Source organism: Carassius auratus, chromosome 44 (assembly GCF_003368295.1).
Source record: "Carassius auratus strain Wakin chromosome 44, ASM336829v1, whole genome shotgun sequence".
In the NCBI taxonomy this organism is placed as follows: domain Eukaryota; kingdom Metazoa; phylum Chordata; class Actinopteri; order Cypriniformes; family Cyprinidae; genus Carassius; species Carassius auratus.
Genome location: NC_039286.1, coordinates 239,528 through 256,060, shown reverse-complemented (window position 1 = coordinate 256,060; position 16,533 = coordinate 239,528). Strand labels below are relative to the sequence as shown.

The window sequence follows — 16,533 nt, the reverse complement described above, 5'->3', positions numbered from 1 at the left end:
ACTTTTATCGGGCACAGGGCTTTGATGGTGCCAGAAACTTGAAGACAAAAATCTGTCCGATAGCTTTGTCGGGGTGTATTATGTTTAGATGAAAAAGGTAGGACTCTCTTCTCCCTCTCTCTCAACTTTCAACCCAGTCCCCTTCTGTATCTCACCCCTGGGTTGTTCTCTGTTCAGAAGAAGCTTTTAAATGAAAGTTGGAGAGAGATGTGTGTTGTTCAAGTCACTGATCTTTACGGAATCTGCTTTGTGCGCCGCAAAAACTCATTTTCTTAATCAGTATTTCTTTGTCCTTGTTTCATTAAAAAAATCTTGAGACGTAAACCTAATTAAATTTACAAATAAAACAAGACAAACTTTTTGCCAATGGGTAAGAAAAATAAACTTAATTGAAGATAATCAAGCAAGACTTACAATTGTTTAAATTTTTTGGTTTTGAGGTAAAATCGATCCTTTTTAAAGATTTTTTTTGCTGACAAAAAGACATAAAACCTGAAAATGAATGTTTACACAAAGGTAATTAATTAAGTTTTTTTTTTTTTTTTTTATTATTATTATTGGCATGCGTAACGGTATAGATTGTACATATTTTTTACTGGAAAGCAATATTTATTTATTTATTTATTTCGTGCCTATGCATGTGAGAGCAATCAGTCGATCCTATATAAGCTTTATATTTAATGCCAGTTTAGACATGTTTCCTAGTCTTTTTTTTCTGCTTAATCTACATTTTTTGATTCATACTGTGTGCAGCACCTCATGAAATATGTAAGGATGAGTACCAAGTAGACCTGACATGGAAGAGAGCCTCAGCTGGAGAGACGGTATACAACAAGTGTCCATCAAATGCCACTGGTATGTCATTTCACACATTCTCCACATCCAGTCAACACTTGAGTCATTTTAGAAATATGAAATATTAAAATGATAATTCACCTGAAGATGGCTTGCCCTCATGTTATTCCGACCCAAGAATTTTCTTTCCATGGAACAGAATGTTAAATATTATGATTTCATAGTTTATTTGGCTGTTATGGTCCAAAACAACTAAATTAAACCCACAGATAATGGCAATTTATTGTCAATTTATTTCTTCTTCTTGATCTAATTGCTGGTTTAGTCTCTATCTAGGCCAGCAATCGAAAGTTTACAGGTTCTATGTGAAGAACAGTCCATGACCATTGTGCCCTAAAGCCAAAACCCAGCTTGCTCAAGGATGACCGTTCTTCTAAAAAGTTTATTGTACATTGTTCTAGATGAAAATGCCAGCTGCCATACCATGTGACTAATAAGTAGTAAATTAAAGCCACTCAAGCAATGATAGTGATCTGAGCATGACTAGCTTCAGAGTGTACGCCACCGCCTAGATTCACATAAACATGTAAAACTACCATCTAATGTTGTTTTGGCCATAGCCAAAGACACCATATCTCATGCAGCTTCTGATACATTAGTTTCTTCGTTCACCGTGACATGCAGCTTTATTAACAGATTTTAAGTTTGGTTAAACTACATTATAAAAATCCATCAATGGTGCAATCGGTGCAGCTTCCAAAATCTACAGTGCACAACAGGCTCAAAATAAGTTAGTATCCACACAGTTAATCAGCATTCAGTTCTTAAGCCCATTGAGATGAATTAGTGGTGTATGAGAGGGAACTTAATGAGAAAGTTTACAGCCCAATACATGCCGCCACAGAAAGTTAATATCCTGTAAAAATGATATCAAGTCAGAATTTGGTGGATTAAAATGTCAGACGTGGCTGCAGACCCAACACAAATCAAATTTCTTTCTTTGAGAGACTGTGGAGTCATTTTGTACAACATGACATTCATGTTTTATGAATGAGATATATTGAGCATTTTGCACTCTTCAGATTGGCTCAAGAGTTTCTAACCCTTCCCATCACAGTGAGAGTGTTTTTCTGGGGGTTATTTGTGCTTTCTGAGTATAGCGTGCAATAATTCTCAGATACTAGTGGAGAAAGACACCCAAGGCTAATAAGTTCTTACCTAATAAGAACAGACAGAATGATGTCTTTGAAGTGGGAGCACAAAGCAGAGTGTTGAATGGGTTCAACGGTGATCTGTAATCTATATAAACTCCACATCCCGAGCAGAACGGACTGTCATGCTCACTAACACCCAAAAGAAGAACCAATTCCTGCAGAGAGCGTTTTGCTTGGCTACATTTCCACGTCTGCCTGCGTCTCCTGTGTGATTTTTAGGCCCATTTTTATCCTAGGGAGGATACCAGTGTTGGGGCCTCAGTCGAGTCTTGTTGCCGGTGATCTGAATGATGCAAGTAGCAGAAATTTTAAGCAAAACTGAGTTTACGACTGTGTAAAATGACATACTCAAAACGGACATTATCCCAGAAATGATAGAATGCTGTATCCCAGTGGTCTTTTTTTATGAAGCGTGTGAACATCTCAGTACGTGTCTGCCAAACATGTTGTTATTGCTTGTGCCCAACAGTGATAAGATCTGATTTTTCTTTCCTCTCCCTGCAGGATCTGCTAGTCGTCGTTGTTTGCTGGACGCTAATGGAGTTGCTTACTGGGGTCCTCCGAGCTTCGCCAGATGTGTCTCACTCGAATATAGATATTTACATTTATCTGTGAGTACATGGATGAGGATGACGTGCTGTGATATCACAACATGGGGAGGATTTAGATTATGAATATTATTTTGTTTATGCACGTTATTTAACCATCTTTTACTTTTGATTCTTCTCAAAATCAGGTCTGTCTTCGAGTATTGCCATCTTCAGATACATATGAGCAAATATAAGAGTTTTCAGAGTGTTTTGAATTTATTTATTTATTTTTATTAAATAATTTATTTTTAAATGAATATATAATTTATATATGTATTTGTTTTATGTATGTATGTATGTATTTATGTATGTTTATTTATTAATTTACTGAGAACAGACGGATATTTCTATTGGACTATTGTCAGACCATGACACATTTGTTTGCGTTTTGTTTGGTGGTTTCACTAGAGTGGATAACAAGCCATAGAAAAGTGATAGATTGGAGTTTGTTTAAAGTGCCGTGTGTGCTGGAGAGAACATTGCTGCTGTCACTTTTTGCAAATGATAATAACTGCAATGGCCACTCAGCAAAACATTAAAAAGAGTCAATTCCATTGACGTACACCTACTTATTAAAACACACAGACAAAGAAAATGAAAACCACTACTTTGAGAATCTTCCTTTGAGCTAGTCCATACAAAAAAAAGAAAAAAAAAAAAGAAAAACAATGCTTGAAAAGAAACTTCCCTGGTCTCACAGCTTTCATATCGATTATGTACTTTCTGTCGCTTGTTGTTAGACTTCAGTGTTTTGATAATGATTGATTACTTTCTAACAGATTTAACATCCTGCCTTCACGCACTCTTTCTAATTCCTCAGCCACGACCTTTGACTTTGATTTCATAATGCTGAGTAGGTTTTAATTCGGTCTCAACCGAGGCGTGATTTGATGGGGTTGATTGTGCTGTTAACCTGTCCACTAACCCCTCATTATAATCAGACAGTGCTTAATTAACTTTGATTGCCATTGTCTGCCACCTCCTGCACTCACAGTGCTGTCATTAGACTGTCAACACTTTGTCTGCTGACGTTCGACCGCAAACAAGAACGCTGCTAGTTGATTCACTAAGGGAGAAGTTGTTTTCACTTTGTTATGCTCACACCTTGGTTAACTGTAGATGGGAAGTAGATTAAGGCGGCTGTCGATACCTTCAAACTGCTTTCGCTTTGCTCCAGACCCGGATCAATATTGTTTCAGCTTCAAAGCCAGCATGTTCTTCTGCACTTCCTTTTCTGGCTTACCTTTAAATCTGTCTCTACATTTCAGTGTGCTTATTTATTCTCTTTTAAATTTTAATTCCTCAGAATTTTCCATTAAAATCGGTGGAGAAAAGACTTAAAAATCTAAAATTGGTCTGCTGATTTAATTTGGGAGCTGGAGTTTATCTCTCTGGTCTTATTTCTAAACCCAGGGGGCAACTTTGTGCTTTTGTGGTTATTGTTGAGGTTTATTTATCAGTGTCTGTGCATAAAAGTGTGTTTGTTTTTTGTTTTTTTTTCTGTAGTTGCGAGAACATCTTGCGAAGGGTCAGAGGACCCTGGCAGGGGAGGGCATGTCTCAGATCGTGAGGAGTCTCCTGGAGTTAATGTCCCGTAAGAATTATTATAGCGGCGACCTCTTATTCTCTGTGGAGATTCTCCGAAATGTGACGGACACCTTCAAGCGAGCAACCTACATCCCAGCTCCTGACGACGTGCAGGTGTGTATTTGCCTGTGAGTGTGTGTAAAGGTACAAGTAATAAATGGGTAGATGACAAAAATTCTGACCAGGAAATTTTTCTTTTGATATTTTCCACTGTTTACACAGATTTTTAACTGCTTTGAATCTATATAATGCCATGTATATTATACATTTTTAGATCAATGCTTGATATGTCAACTTCAAAATTACATATATTATTCCACGCCAACTTCATATATTGTAATATTTCTTCTTCTTTTTTTCAGAAATTCTTCCAGATTGTCAGCTTAATGTTGGACATTGAAAACCTGGAGAAGTGGGAAGATGCTCACCAGGTAAAATGTCCTTCCTCACCCCTGGCAAGACACCTGCAAATATCGACCAAAGAGCAGAACTGTTCATATCTGTGCCGTTTTAATTTCCCCTTCAGACAGAGCTGTGTCATCAAAGCCAGGTCTGATCCCACAGATTAATAACAGATGTAATCAGACTAGCTTTGGATGTAATAGAAGCCGACTGTGAAGTGTGTTGGGAGAGGGATGTGCTGTTAGAGCTGCCTCTTTGCATTACACCGCTCCATTAGACACTATGTGACTTTAGATTATGTGCAGTGAGGTCCATGGTGACTTTGATGTCAAGCCAGGCCATGTTTGTATGGTAATAAACTTTCTCCAACTCATCCATCCATGAAGACTTTAGACCAGAGGTCCAAACTAACTGCGTAGTTAGAGCATACACTTTTTTTTTTTTTTTTTGGGAGGGGGGGGGGGGTAATTTCAAATAACAATGTATAGAATGGTTACACTTTAAAGTCCAGGGGTCTCATTTATAAACGTTCCGTACACATAAAATAGCCATAGAAATTGCGTACACAATTTTTTACGCACATATCAGGATTTATAAAAAATAAACTTGCTGTAAATATGTACGCATCGTACAGATATTATAAACCATGCGTACAAACTCTTTTTTTTCCTTAAATATTCCACTTGCATTAAAAGAGATAACACTGAACATTGAAATTACATAATTTTACAAACAACATAATTGCATAATTTCATTAACAATAAACAATTTTCCTGTGACATGTTATTTTCATTACAGCGAGGAGTGCTATAGGTGCGCAATAATTAATCTTTAAACTAAAATAAAGACCACGTTATGATAAATATTTTAGCGAGAACAATAATCGATGATGCGTACTTACTACGATATTATGACACTGCTGGATTTCTGTACAACCACAGCTGCATGGAGGTGTTAATTTTGTGTAAAGCCATCTCTACAACATTATGAAAATTCCACTATATTTGAAGGACATAACTAGGAGAAAATGATAAGATTTGCATGTTTCCTTTTTACAGTACTTTGTCAGTGACGCACCGAATCAGACAATACACTGCAATAAATATGCGTCTATCTGTTACTAGTAAAATAGCTAAAATATGTTTATCTTATCAGCAAAACTGCATACATTTAATTTGAAATAATCAAAATTATGTTTCTGTGGTGTAAGCTCCATATATGGTGATTTTGGGGAGAAGATGAGTTGGAAATGCACATACCCACAATTTTCCCCTGACTGGGGTTTATAAAGAGATTTTTGCGTAGGTTGTGGCGTGCGCATGGTTTTATAAATCCGAAAACTTTTGGGCATACACAAAATCTAGCTTTTGTGCCTACGTAAAATTTTAGAATGAAATCTACGGAGAGTTTTATAAATGAGAACCCAGAAATTTATTCTGCATCATGTCAGGATTGTCAAAAACATACATTCTTGATTCAATATTTAAATGTGTGGAAGAGCAAAAGATGCTTAAATAAGTCTTATTTTTGTGCCAATTTGTAGTTAGGGTAAGTATATTATTGCTCAAATTTAGGTGGGGATTTAAACAAACCTGTCACATTTAACAGTTTGTGCTATGTACACGTTTGATTCCTTTAGTCATGTGACTGGAGGAGAGGTATGCTATAACTTGATCTTTAACTAGTGATGAGATAATAAAAGGCCCATAAACTTATGCTACTGTTGAAATGTTAAGGGTGAGATTGATTGTTTTTTTTTTTTTGCAAGGACACTATACACAATATTTATAAAGCGAATGTATACAGCCTTGGTGGGCATAATAGACTTAAGAGACTTCTGCTCCCACAATGCTCCTTGTACCATTATAGTGCACTGTAGTCACTGATGTCACTTCCTGGGTTAATGTATTAAGGTTTATTAAAACATGTGAAATTGAAGTTTGTACTGTTTAAAAATGATATACATGGGGTATGTGGAGGTAAAGTTGACTAATGGTCACATACGGTGCATAGTCTGTGCAGCACATGCTCGTGACTCCGGTGAACGTTTATGTTTGTGTACGTATGTGGGCGGCAGGTGCTTAGCTCAGCGTGACTGAGCCAGATTTTGGTGTTAAAGCACAGTTGAGCAGGCAAATCTTTGACACACCTCCTGCTCTCCCTGCTCTGTAAATAATCATCTTCTCCTGTGAGCCTGCTGGAGTGTTCACCATGTCCCCTCAAATACTCGTTCTTTATGCCAGAACATTAAAGGAGACGTGTGCCTTTAAAAAAATAAATAAAAAAATTACACTTTCTTCTTTCCCAGTGTAAAACTACAAGTAAGCCATTTATACAAGAGTGACAGATGGGGACAGTGAAAAAAAAAAAAAAAAAAAATGTTTTTTTTTTATTTATTTTTTTTACTTTTTCAAATAACTTACACCAATTTACCAATCACAGTAAGAGCATGAGCATGAAGGAACGTAAATGGGGATGATCTAGAAATTCATTTTGACTCTAACATGGCGATATTTGCCTAGTTACAGAGAAAATTTGCTGTACTGTATGTACTGTACACACATTTTGTTTTATCAGAACCTGTATATTTATTGTATATTTTATGTAATGTTTTTTTTTTGTTTGTTTGTTTGTTTTTGCCACACCATCTGGACACTTACTAACTGGACAAATAACAAGAGCTATTAATAACAGAGAAAGACATAACATAAATGTAACATAAAATAATGGTAAATGAATGTGGTATCATTCAAGAGGACCATGTTACATTTCAAAGTACCATGGTATTTCCATCAGATACCATGTTGACATGGTTTTATGATAATGCTATTGTTTTTTTGTTTTTTTTGTACATGATGAAACATGATAATATATATATATATATATATATATATATATATATATATATATATATCAATAATATCAGGGGATTCTAGGGATTCTGAATATGTAAATATGATAGTTTATTAATATAATACTGATTCAAAATGTTGGTACTTTTTACGTCTGAATATTGTGGTTTTACACTATACCGCATTAATACCATGTTTTTTGCATATGGTACCTAGGTAGTACTATGTAGAGACTGTTGTCCCTGGCAACCAGTCTCCTTCACATTTCTAATGCAGAAGATTGGCTGTCAGGGACAGCAGGCAATAAGGCCTCTTCAATTATTATAATTGTTATTGTACCAAAATATATTAATACATGTATTTCACAGAAGCCAGACTCAAATTCCAAGATAAAGATGTTCTGTCAAATAGCGTATTTTCAGCATACTAAGGAAATTAGGTCATATTGTGAAAGATACCAGAAACCTGTTTGGCAAAGAATGATGCCAGTTACCCTTCTATTTATTTCAAACCAACATCGAGCACCAATCTTTTCTGTCTTTCTTCTGGATGCATAGCAAATCCCCATCTGCCACATATTACAATACGTTTAATTTGGGATTAATTCAAAGCAAATGCATATATATATATATACACTATGAATTGGAGTCCCCTATGGTACGAAACAACAGCACCTACCACAGACAGGCTGGAAGGAAGAGTAAAATTCCAGTTAGATTGAGAAATGGACTCTGTGTTCTCATGAACTTCACTGTGAAATGTGCAAGTGGCACGCTGTTTTCTGGAACAAAGGACTAGTGAATTAAAACCCGCTGCCAATTTATAAACATGACAGAGCCGAGGGATGACAGTATATACTGTGCCTCATCTCACACGTGGATGTTTATTTTCCATCATCGTTTCACGGCTGCATCATAAACTGTCACGATTTGGCTGTAAAAATAGCACTGAAAATGAAAAATCTTTGAAGGCAGAATTTATAGTTTTTCAGTAACAGCTTTTTACAGTTGACAGTTATTAGCCAAAGTTTATTTTATTCCAATAAACAGTTTATGGACATTTAGTGGTTTGTTTGGGAATTATGAGAGTTATTATGTACACTGTCATTCAAAGATGTGGGGCCGTAAGACATTTGAATGTATTCAAAGAGGTATCTTATGCTTACCAAAGCTGCATTTAGCCCTTTTATATATTCTAGATATTTTTCAGAATTCTTTAATGAATAGAAAGTTCAAAAGAACAGCATTTATTTGAAATAGAAACCTTTTGAACCGTTATAAATATCTTCACTTCCACTTTTGATCAATTTAACTTCCTTTTAGGTCTCTCCGGGTTCTGTGTTACTGATGCGAGTTGTGGAAGACTTCATTCATCTTATTGGAGAGGCTCAAAAGCCATTCCAGAGCTTTCTGGTCGTCACCAACAACCTCAGTAAGTTCCCATGGCATCCACAAAAGTTCCACAAGTAAATGTCATGTTGCAAACAGTGCAGTGCAAACCTCTTAAAGGTACTTCCATGATGCGTTTCATATTTGAACTTTCAAGACTGTAAATCTGTCTTTCTCTGGTTCTGTCAGTAATCACCATCCAGCGTGAACCAGTCTCGGCTGTTTCCAGTGACATCAACTTCCCCATGAAGGGAAGGAGAGGAATGAAAGACTGGGCACGTTCTGCAGACGACAAGCTCTTCATCCCCAAAGAAGTCTTCACCCTGTCCTCCGATGGTGAGTGATATGGGATATGGTATGCTAGTGCATGCACTCCGACATGTTGAGTGATAGAGATCTTGCAAGAAATGCAAGTTTGATTCCAGCTTGCAAGATTTTCTAATCTTGCCACTGTCTCACTGCTTATCCGAGAAAGAGGCAGAGTGTCAGTTATGGCTAGTGTCTAGTCATGTGATATGTGCAATGTGTAAATATACACTTTTGGTTGTGTTTTCAATTATCATGTGGTATTTTCGTTTGTAACAGTATGTGAGATGCATTGCATCTCTGTGTGCAGCTTCATCATTGTTATTAATTAGATCCATTGGTATCAGCAGTACGTCTGACTGTCCAATCAGGATTCTGCTGCTTAATGTGAAATGCTAGTGTCTTAGCATGTTAAATTACTCTCTTTCCTGTCATACATTCTTCTCTCGACTCCCCTGATTTTTTGTTTTTTTTGTTTTTTGTCAGCCCTCCTAGAGCAAGTACACTCTGCCAAGTTGCAGTGTTTCAGCTGCATTTAAATGTGGGAATGGGTCTCCTAAATCAGTGATGCTCAACAGACGTTTTATTGGACATCTAGCAGCGACCATACACAGTTTCAAAACTGTTTGAATTGTTAAATTGAGTTTTGATGATTTCATGCTCTTGGCAGCCAACAATTCAATGCACAAAATACATAGCAGTTATCAGAGACATTATTTTCTTATTGATTGCGCCCATGTGTATCTAGTATAGATTATATTTTCTTTTACCTTGTGTAGATTTTGTTTGTGGTTTTTGAGGATAAGCGCATGTCACAGTTTGTCAATATGAATAAATCTTCAACAATATGACAGACAGAACCGAGGGCTTGGAGGTTCAATTTAAGGAACTTTAACATCAACAACAAAATATATGAGAGACCTTTCTTTTAAAAGTAGAGAAACTTTAACTAATAAGTTTAATTTTGTGATCTTGACTATACATAATAATATGGCTGCAACCTTTGGGTCAAAACCTTTGTACCTGAATTCACTTGAAAACAGGAGTTAAGGAATTAACTCCACTACAATTTATTTCTAACATGATTTGTATGTGTATTTATGGAGCATATTTTCCTCCTACCTCATGTTACTACCATTATCAGTTTTTTGGATCGCACTCAAAAGTTTGTGAGCAAATTCAACGTTTCTCCGAGGAATGCAAAAGCCAAGTGTTTTGCCAGTGAACACATTGAAATAAAAATTAAAAAGCATTTTTTTCCATCTCATATTTTTTCCTGTAACCATGTCAGCTTCTCTATTAATAAGACCATCCTGTAAAATGTTTTGTTAGCATGATTTGACAATATTCTATAGCTACACTGTCTTTAGATTTTATTGCTTATTTGCCTCATTCAAGAGGACAGGAGCTGTAATTGTATGCCCATTTCCATTAGCTGCATGATCTTACCAAGATGGCTGTTGATTGTTTTCCATATGTATCGGTCTGATGAACCCCCGTTCTGCGATAAATAACCAAACTCTGTGTGTATAATACTGAGAAGCATTAAGCTGTAAAGTCGTGTTTAGTTGACTGCAGACAACAACTGAATTCAATCCGTCAGTGGGTTGGGAAGAGACAGAGAACATGGTTGAGAGAATAGGAAGAATAAATGGGCCAATGCAATCATAGCGATCTGCCAGCATGACAGGCACTCAGTCCTCAAACTCAGTCTTCGAAAGATATTCTGCCTGAGAGAATGAAAGCACAGAATGTGGGCAGGGAAGAGCTGGTTTGAATGCTGAAGAGAGTGCTGAATGAAATGAGACAGAAACAAACGGACATCAAAGAAATGACCGTTATTGCTAGTGCCTTGTCGAGTGTCTCAACAACTCCAGGCTAAACCATTACAGGACCACCCAGCAGGAAACTACAAACACTTCCTGTCTCGACATGCTCCCCCATTCTGCCCACTGCCATCGGAGATAAGATGGCTCCCTGGGCTGAGCTTTGTCCAGAATGTTTTTTTTTTTTTTATTGAAAGAAGGAAAGGTTCATCAGGGCCCTTTCTCGAAATGGCATTGTTGAAGTGATAGCTCAGAGAATAGAGGGGAAGATAGAAGTCAGGCTCCATTCAGACCAGACCAACAGGGCTTGTTGTGTGATTGTCATCTATTAACTCATAGTTTAAGATGCAGGCAGAAGCGCTGTGGAGCTGATTGGCATTTGATTTGAAGAGTCTAATAGAACTGCAGGGTTGCTGGATGAATCACGTCACTTGTCCTGTGCCATCCTCGTTCTCAGTGAAGGGATGATACACGCCTCCCTTTATTCATCCTTTGACAGCAAACTGAGCTAAAAGAGTCTTGTTGAGATTTTTGTTGGTCTTTCGAGATTTGGGGCATTAAATTATCTGGCTGATTTTAGTTATTTTTTTGTTCACGATGGTCCAAAATAGCACTGCCATTAAACTTAATGTGTCTGTCTGAGGGGAACTTTTAATTACATTTTTTTTTTCTTTTTTATAAATACATACTAGCATAGTTTTTGCCCACTATTAATGTTAGATGTGTAAGCATCAGTGATTATAAAATATAAACTGTTATATTATATATGAATAATAATAAAATAATGCTGGAAATACAATAAGATATATATATATATATATATATATATATATATATATATATATATATATATATATTATTTTTTTATAAAGTATTTTTCTCAGTAAACGTTATATTTTTAAACACATTATTAAAAAACTGTTATTAAAAAAAAAAAAACATTAAATACATTTTCTAAGGTTCTAAAATATAACTTTGGAGAGATTAAGATATGCTAAGGAGATCACGTTATCCACTGGTACTTAGTTACAAACCTATATTTTGCATCAGACAGTGTTCATATTGTGTTCTGATATTTTAACAAGCTCTATTCAAGCTAAATTATTAAACCTTAAATTGCATAATGTCAGTGAAAATTGCAACAGTGATTCAGCCATGCTTGGCTGAGTTTCTCTTCATGAAATTTGCAGTAACACCAGAGCCTCTGAAGTGCCTTAGAACAGGCCTAAATGCTCATTTTCCGTCTCTGGAAAAAACTTTTTGATTAGTTGTGAGGACTTCCAGTGCAGCATGAGAACAATAGAACAATGAAATATGGACTTTAGGCTCGTCACATCACCTATTACTGTATCACTTTCACTTTGTGTCCATAGCATGTCCTCCATAAGTGAAATATGATGGCATTTACTCAGGGACGAGTGTCTCTGGAGGTCTACAGCGTTTCAAGGAGAAGAAGAATTGGATGAGAGTGAGGAGGGATGGAGAAGAAAGAGGTCCTTGATAAATAGTGTCTCAGAAAAGAACAGATGATGAGGTACATGTGGAGGCAAGGCACTCGTGCAGAGGAGAGAACAAAACAGATGATATGAAAGGCACTGAGATGTGTTCTTCTGAAACAGGGCTAAAGAGCCAGTAAGGAGGAGTGGACAGATGGCCTGGGAACAGAATCAGTGGTCATATCTCTGTGAATCCGCTCCTTTTTGTCTTTTAAATGTCAGGATTTGTACTAACTCTCTTTAAGAGTGTTCTTAAATATCCTTCTCTTATAGTTTGCTTTGTGCTTTTAGTTCCTTCAACTGGAGCTGAATATATGGTGATCATGAAATGGTTGGGTTGCACTTTATTTTAAGATGTCTTTGTTACAGTGTAACTATACATACAGTATAAGTAATGAGTAATATTAATTATCTACATGTACTTACTATACGTGTAATACTATATACAGGTTATGATTTGGGTTTGGCTTAGGTTTCTAGCATGTAATTATGAATAATTAGTTGTTATTATAATAGTAACGTGTAACGTACACCTTAATATAAAGTTTTACCAATAGCTGTGATGTGTTTTTCCTTCATATTTGAATATGAGTAAGAGAGTCAGTGACATGATGTTCAGTTATTTCCCCCAATTTATTAATTTAGTACAAAATCAAATGTTTTAAGATTTTCCCTTGTTTTATGTTTCAATTAATTTAATGGAGTTTTGATCTGGGATATTCAGGACATTTCAAGTATTATGTTTTGACATTGTGACCCTTTATATCTCGTAGAATCAGATGACACACCATATTTCGTCATTGGAGCCATCCTGTATCGCACCCTCGGCCTCATAATGCCCCCACCAAAGTAAGTCCAGTCTTTGAGTGTGTATTAATACATTTTTGAAAGCTGTTTCAAGGAAACTCATTCTGTTACTCTTTGTATGATTGATACCAGCTGGCAGAGAAAATGGACAATTATCAACATTGAAATTGATCCAAAGAATGAAAGTGGAAAAATCATTAAGCCTGTTTTAATCTGTCTAGAAATGAGCTTACTTGACTAAAATGCTTATTTGAAGGTCTTGACCATACCATTTCCATTCTGATGGGAGGCCAACAGTTCATATGACTTCATACAGGCTTAACCATGGTTAATCTGGTAAAGTTTGCCAGTTTTTTGTGGGCTCATTGTGCTCCCACACTCTCACGTCTTCTGCTCTAGTTTTACAACAGCAGACTAAAATGGACATGCAGTGCTGTCTATTCTAAGAATACCTCCTATTCCTGCACTACCTGTCAATCCCATGATTCATACCATGGATATTCTGATGCTCTGCCAAAGGACGTGGCTCTTAAAGGGTTAGTTCATTGAAAAATCTTAATTATGTCATTAATAACTCACCCTCATTTCGTTCCAAACCCGTGAGACCTCCGTTTATCTTCGAAACACAGCTCTCAGTCCCTCCACTGAAACTGTGTTTACGGTATAATGTCCATGTCCAGAAAGGTAAGAAAAACATCATCAAAGTAGTCCATGTGACATCAGAGGGTCCGTTAGGATTTTTTGAAGCCATTTTGGTCCAAAGGTAGCAAAAACTACGACTTTATTCACCATTGTCTTCTCTTCCGTTTCTGTTGTGAGAGAGTTCAAAACACAGCAGTTTGTGATATCTGGTTCGTGAACGAATCATTCGATGTAACTGGATCTTTTTGAACCAGTTCACCAAATCGAACTGAATCGTTTTAATCAGTTTGCGTCTCCAATAACCATTAATCCACAAATGACTTAAGCTGTTAACCTTTTTAATGTGGCTGACACTCCCTCTGAGTTCAAACAAACCAATATCCCGGAGTAATTCATGTACTCAAACAGTACACTGACTGAACTGCTGTGAAGAGAGAACTGAAGATGAACACTGAGCCGAGCCAGATAACAAACAAAAGACTGACTCGTTCTCGAGTCAAGAACCGTTTCTGTCAGATGCGTCCAATTCGAGACCTGGGGAGCTGATGATAACTGCGCATGTGTGATTCAGTGTGAAGCAGACTGACACACAGAGCGTCTGAACCGAACTGGTTCTTTTGGTGATTGATTCTGAACTGATCTGTGCTAATGTTATGAGCGTGGGTAAACCGAAGACTTGAATGAAGGGCAATCATCGCCAATGACACCATTATGTGGAGCGCAAAAGAACCGGTGAACCGAAATAACTACTGATGATCAGAAAACCGATGAGTCAATCTTTCCTTCATTATCTGGCTCGGCTCGGTGTTCATCTTCAGTTCTCTCTTCACAGCCGTCAGTCAGTGTACTGTTTGAGTACATGAATTACTCCGGGATTATTGGTTTGTTTTAACTCACAGGGAGTGTCAGCCACATTAAAAAGGTTAACAGCTTAAGTCATTTGTGGATTAATGCATATTGGAGACACGAACTGTTTAAAATGATTCAGTTCCATTTGGTGAACTGGTTCAAAAAGATCCGGTTAAATAGAATAATTAGTTCGCGAACCGGATATCATAAACTGCTGTGTTTTGAACTCTCTCACAACAGACACGGAAGAGAAGACAATGGTGAATAAAGTCATAGTTTTTGATATTTTTGGACCAAAATGTATTTCTGATGCTTCAAAAATCTAACTGACCCTCTGATGTCACATGAACTACTTTGATGATGTTTTTCTCACCTTTCTGGACATGGACAGTATACCGTGCACAGTTTCAATGGAGGGACTGAGAGCTCTCTGACTAAATATAAAATATCTTAAACTGTGTTCCGCAGATAAACAGAGGTCTCATGGGTTTGGAACGACATGAGGATGAGTTATTTAGGACATAATTTAGATTTTTCGATTAACTAACCCTTTAAGTTCTCAAATTTGCCCTGTTACATGGCCAAAACCTTAACAAACGGACTTAGCTGTTTTCACAGAGATTGACACAGGGGAACATTATTAGTCTAGACCAGTGGTTTTCAACCGGTGGGCCGTGGTGGTATTGCAGGTGGACCGCCAATTACTATTAAAATAAATAATGATATTGTTCATATATGTAAAAATGTCTAAGTCATAACATAATAATATACTTTTATATATATAATAAAATAACAAAATAAATATTAAACTGTAACTATGCTTCCACTATTCGAGCTTGTTTATTGGATAAACCGCCAATTTATGTTAGATATTTTTGCTGCATATGTTACAGAACAACAGCAGTTGTGCCAAGCGGTACCAACCCGAGCTGTTTTCTGTTCATTGACAGTTCATTCAATAAAGACTAAGTTATTAACCCAACAATAGTGGGGTCAGTTAATTTTTTTGCAGTGGGCTGCGCAAACATATGTGTTTGGTTGTGTGGGCCGTGAGTTGAAAAAGGTTGGGAACCACTGGTCTAGACGGACAATAAAAGGTAAAATGTAATTACTGTAGAATTGTTGTTTAATTTTTATTTATTTTCTAAGTATGTATTTATTCAAATTAATAATTAAATGTGTGTGTGTGTGTGGGTGGGGGGGTCTGGGGGCATGTGTGAGGCTACATTTTTAGATATTCTGGTTAACTGTGTTGCCTTTGCCCTCAGTGCAACCACTACTGAGAGCATGTCTGTATTGAGAATTGAATTAGGCTGATTTGTGCAGCTGACACTGGGGGGCATGTAGAGATGTACAGTATCTTCTCCTACTCAAACCCTGCTGGGGTCGAAAGTTCACTGTCCAAATTCACTGAACATGTCAGAGCCCTCAACCCGAGGAACATAAGAGCGTGCCGACATTCACTTCTTGTGTTTGCTTCTGTGTCTTTATATTGTGAGCCATGTTAGAAGCGTGGGTATCCAGGTCATTGCTACTTAGTGTGCTTGATTGTGACAGAGCCTCGTTGAATATGTATGGGATAAAGGCTATTTGTTAGTTTTTCGTTTGCTTTTGCTTTGTCTCTCATTATTTTTTTTTTGGCGCAGAGCACATATCCTTGCTCTCGCAGCCCCAGGGACGGCTAACATGCACAATTTGTTTGTGACAGAATGTATCTCCCTGTGACCCAACACCCACAGATACACAAGTTGTATCTTTCTCCATAACACCACACACACC

At 36.9% G+C, this 16,533-nt stretch overlaps 1 protein-coding gene across 6 annotated transcripts in view; it reads left to right on the top strand.

Annotated features, from left to right (window-relative positions):
- Nucleotides 1-16,533, top strand: part of LOC113062035 (adhesion G protein-coupled receptor B2) — a 273,272-nt gene that overhangs the window by 171,277 nt on the left and 85,462 nt on the right. For all 6 annotated transcript variants that reach the window (XM_026231541.1, XM_026231540.1, XM_026231542.1 and 3 more), the window contains exons 7-13: nucleotides 754-855; nucleotides 2,514-2,620; nucleotides 4,106-4,300; nucleotides 4,549-4,617; nucleotides 8,763-8,871; nucleotides 9,018-9,164; nucleotides 13,230-13,305. In XM_026231541.1, the coding sequence (XP_026087326.1) occupies nucleotides 754-855; nucleotides 2,514-2,620; nucleotides 4,106-4,300; nucleotides 4,549-4,617; nucleotides 8,763-8,871; nucleotides 9,018-9,164; nucleotides 13,230-13,305 (805 nt within the window). The remainder of the gene's footprint in view (nucleotides 1-753; nucleotides 856-2,513; nucleotides 2,621-4,105; nucleotides 4,301-4,548; nucleotides 4,618-8,762; nucleotides 8,872-9,017; nucleotides 9,165-13,229; nucleotides 13,306-16,533) is intronic.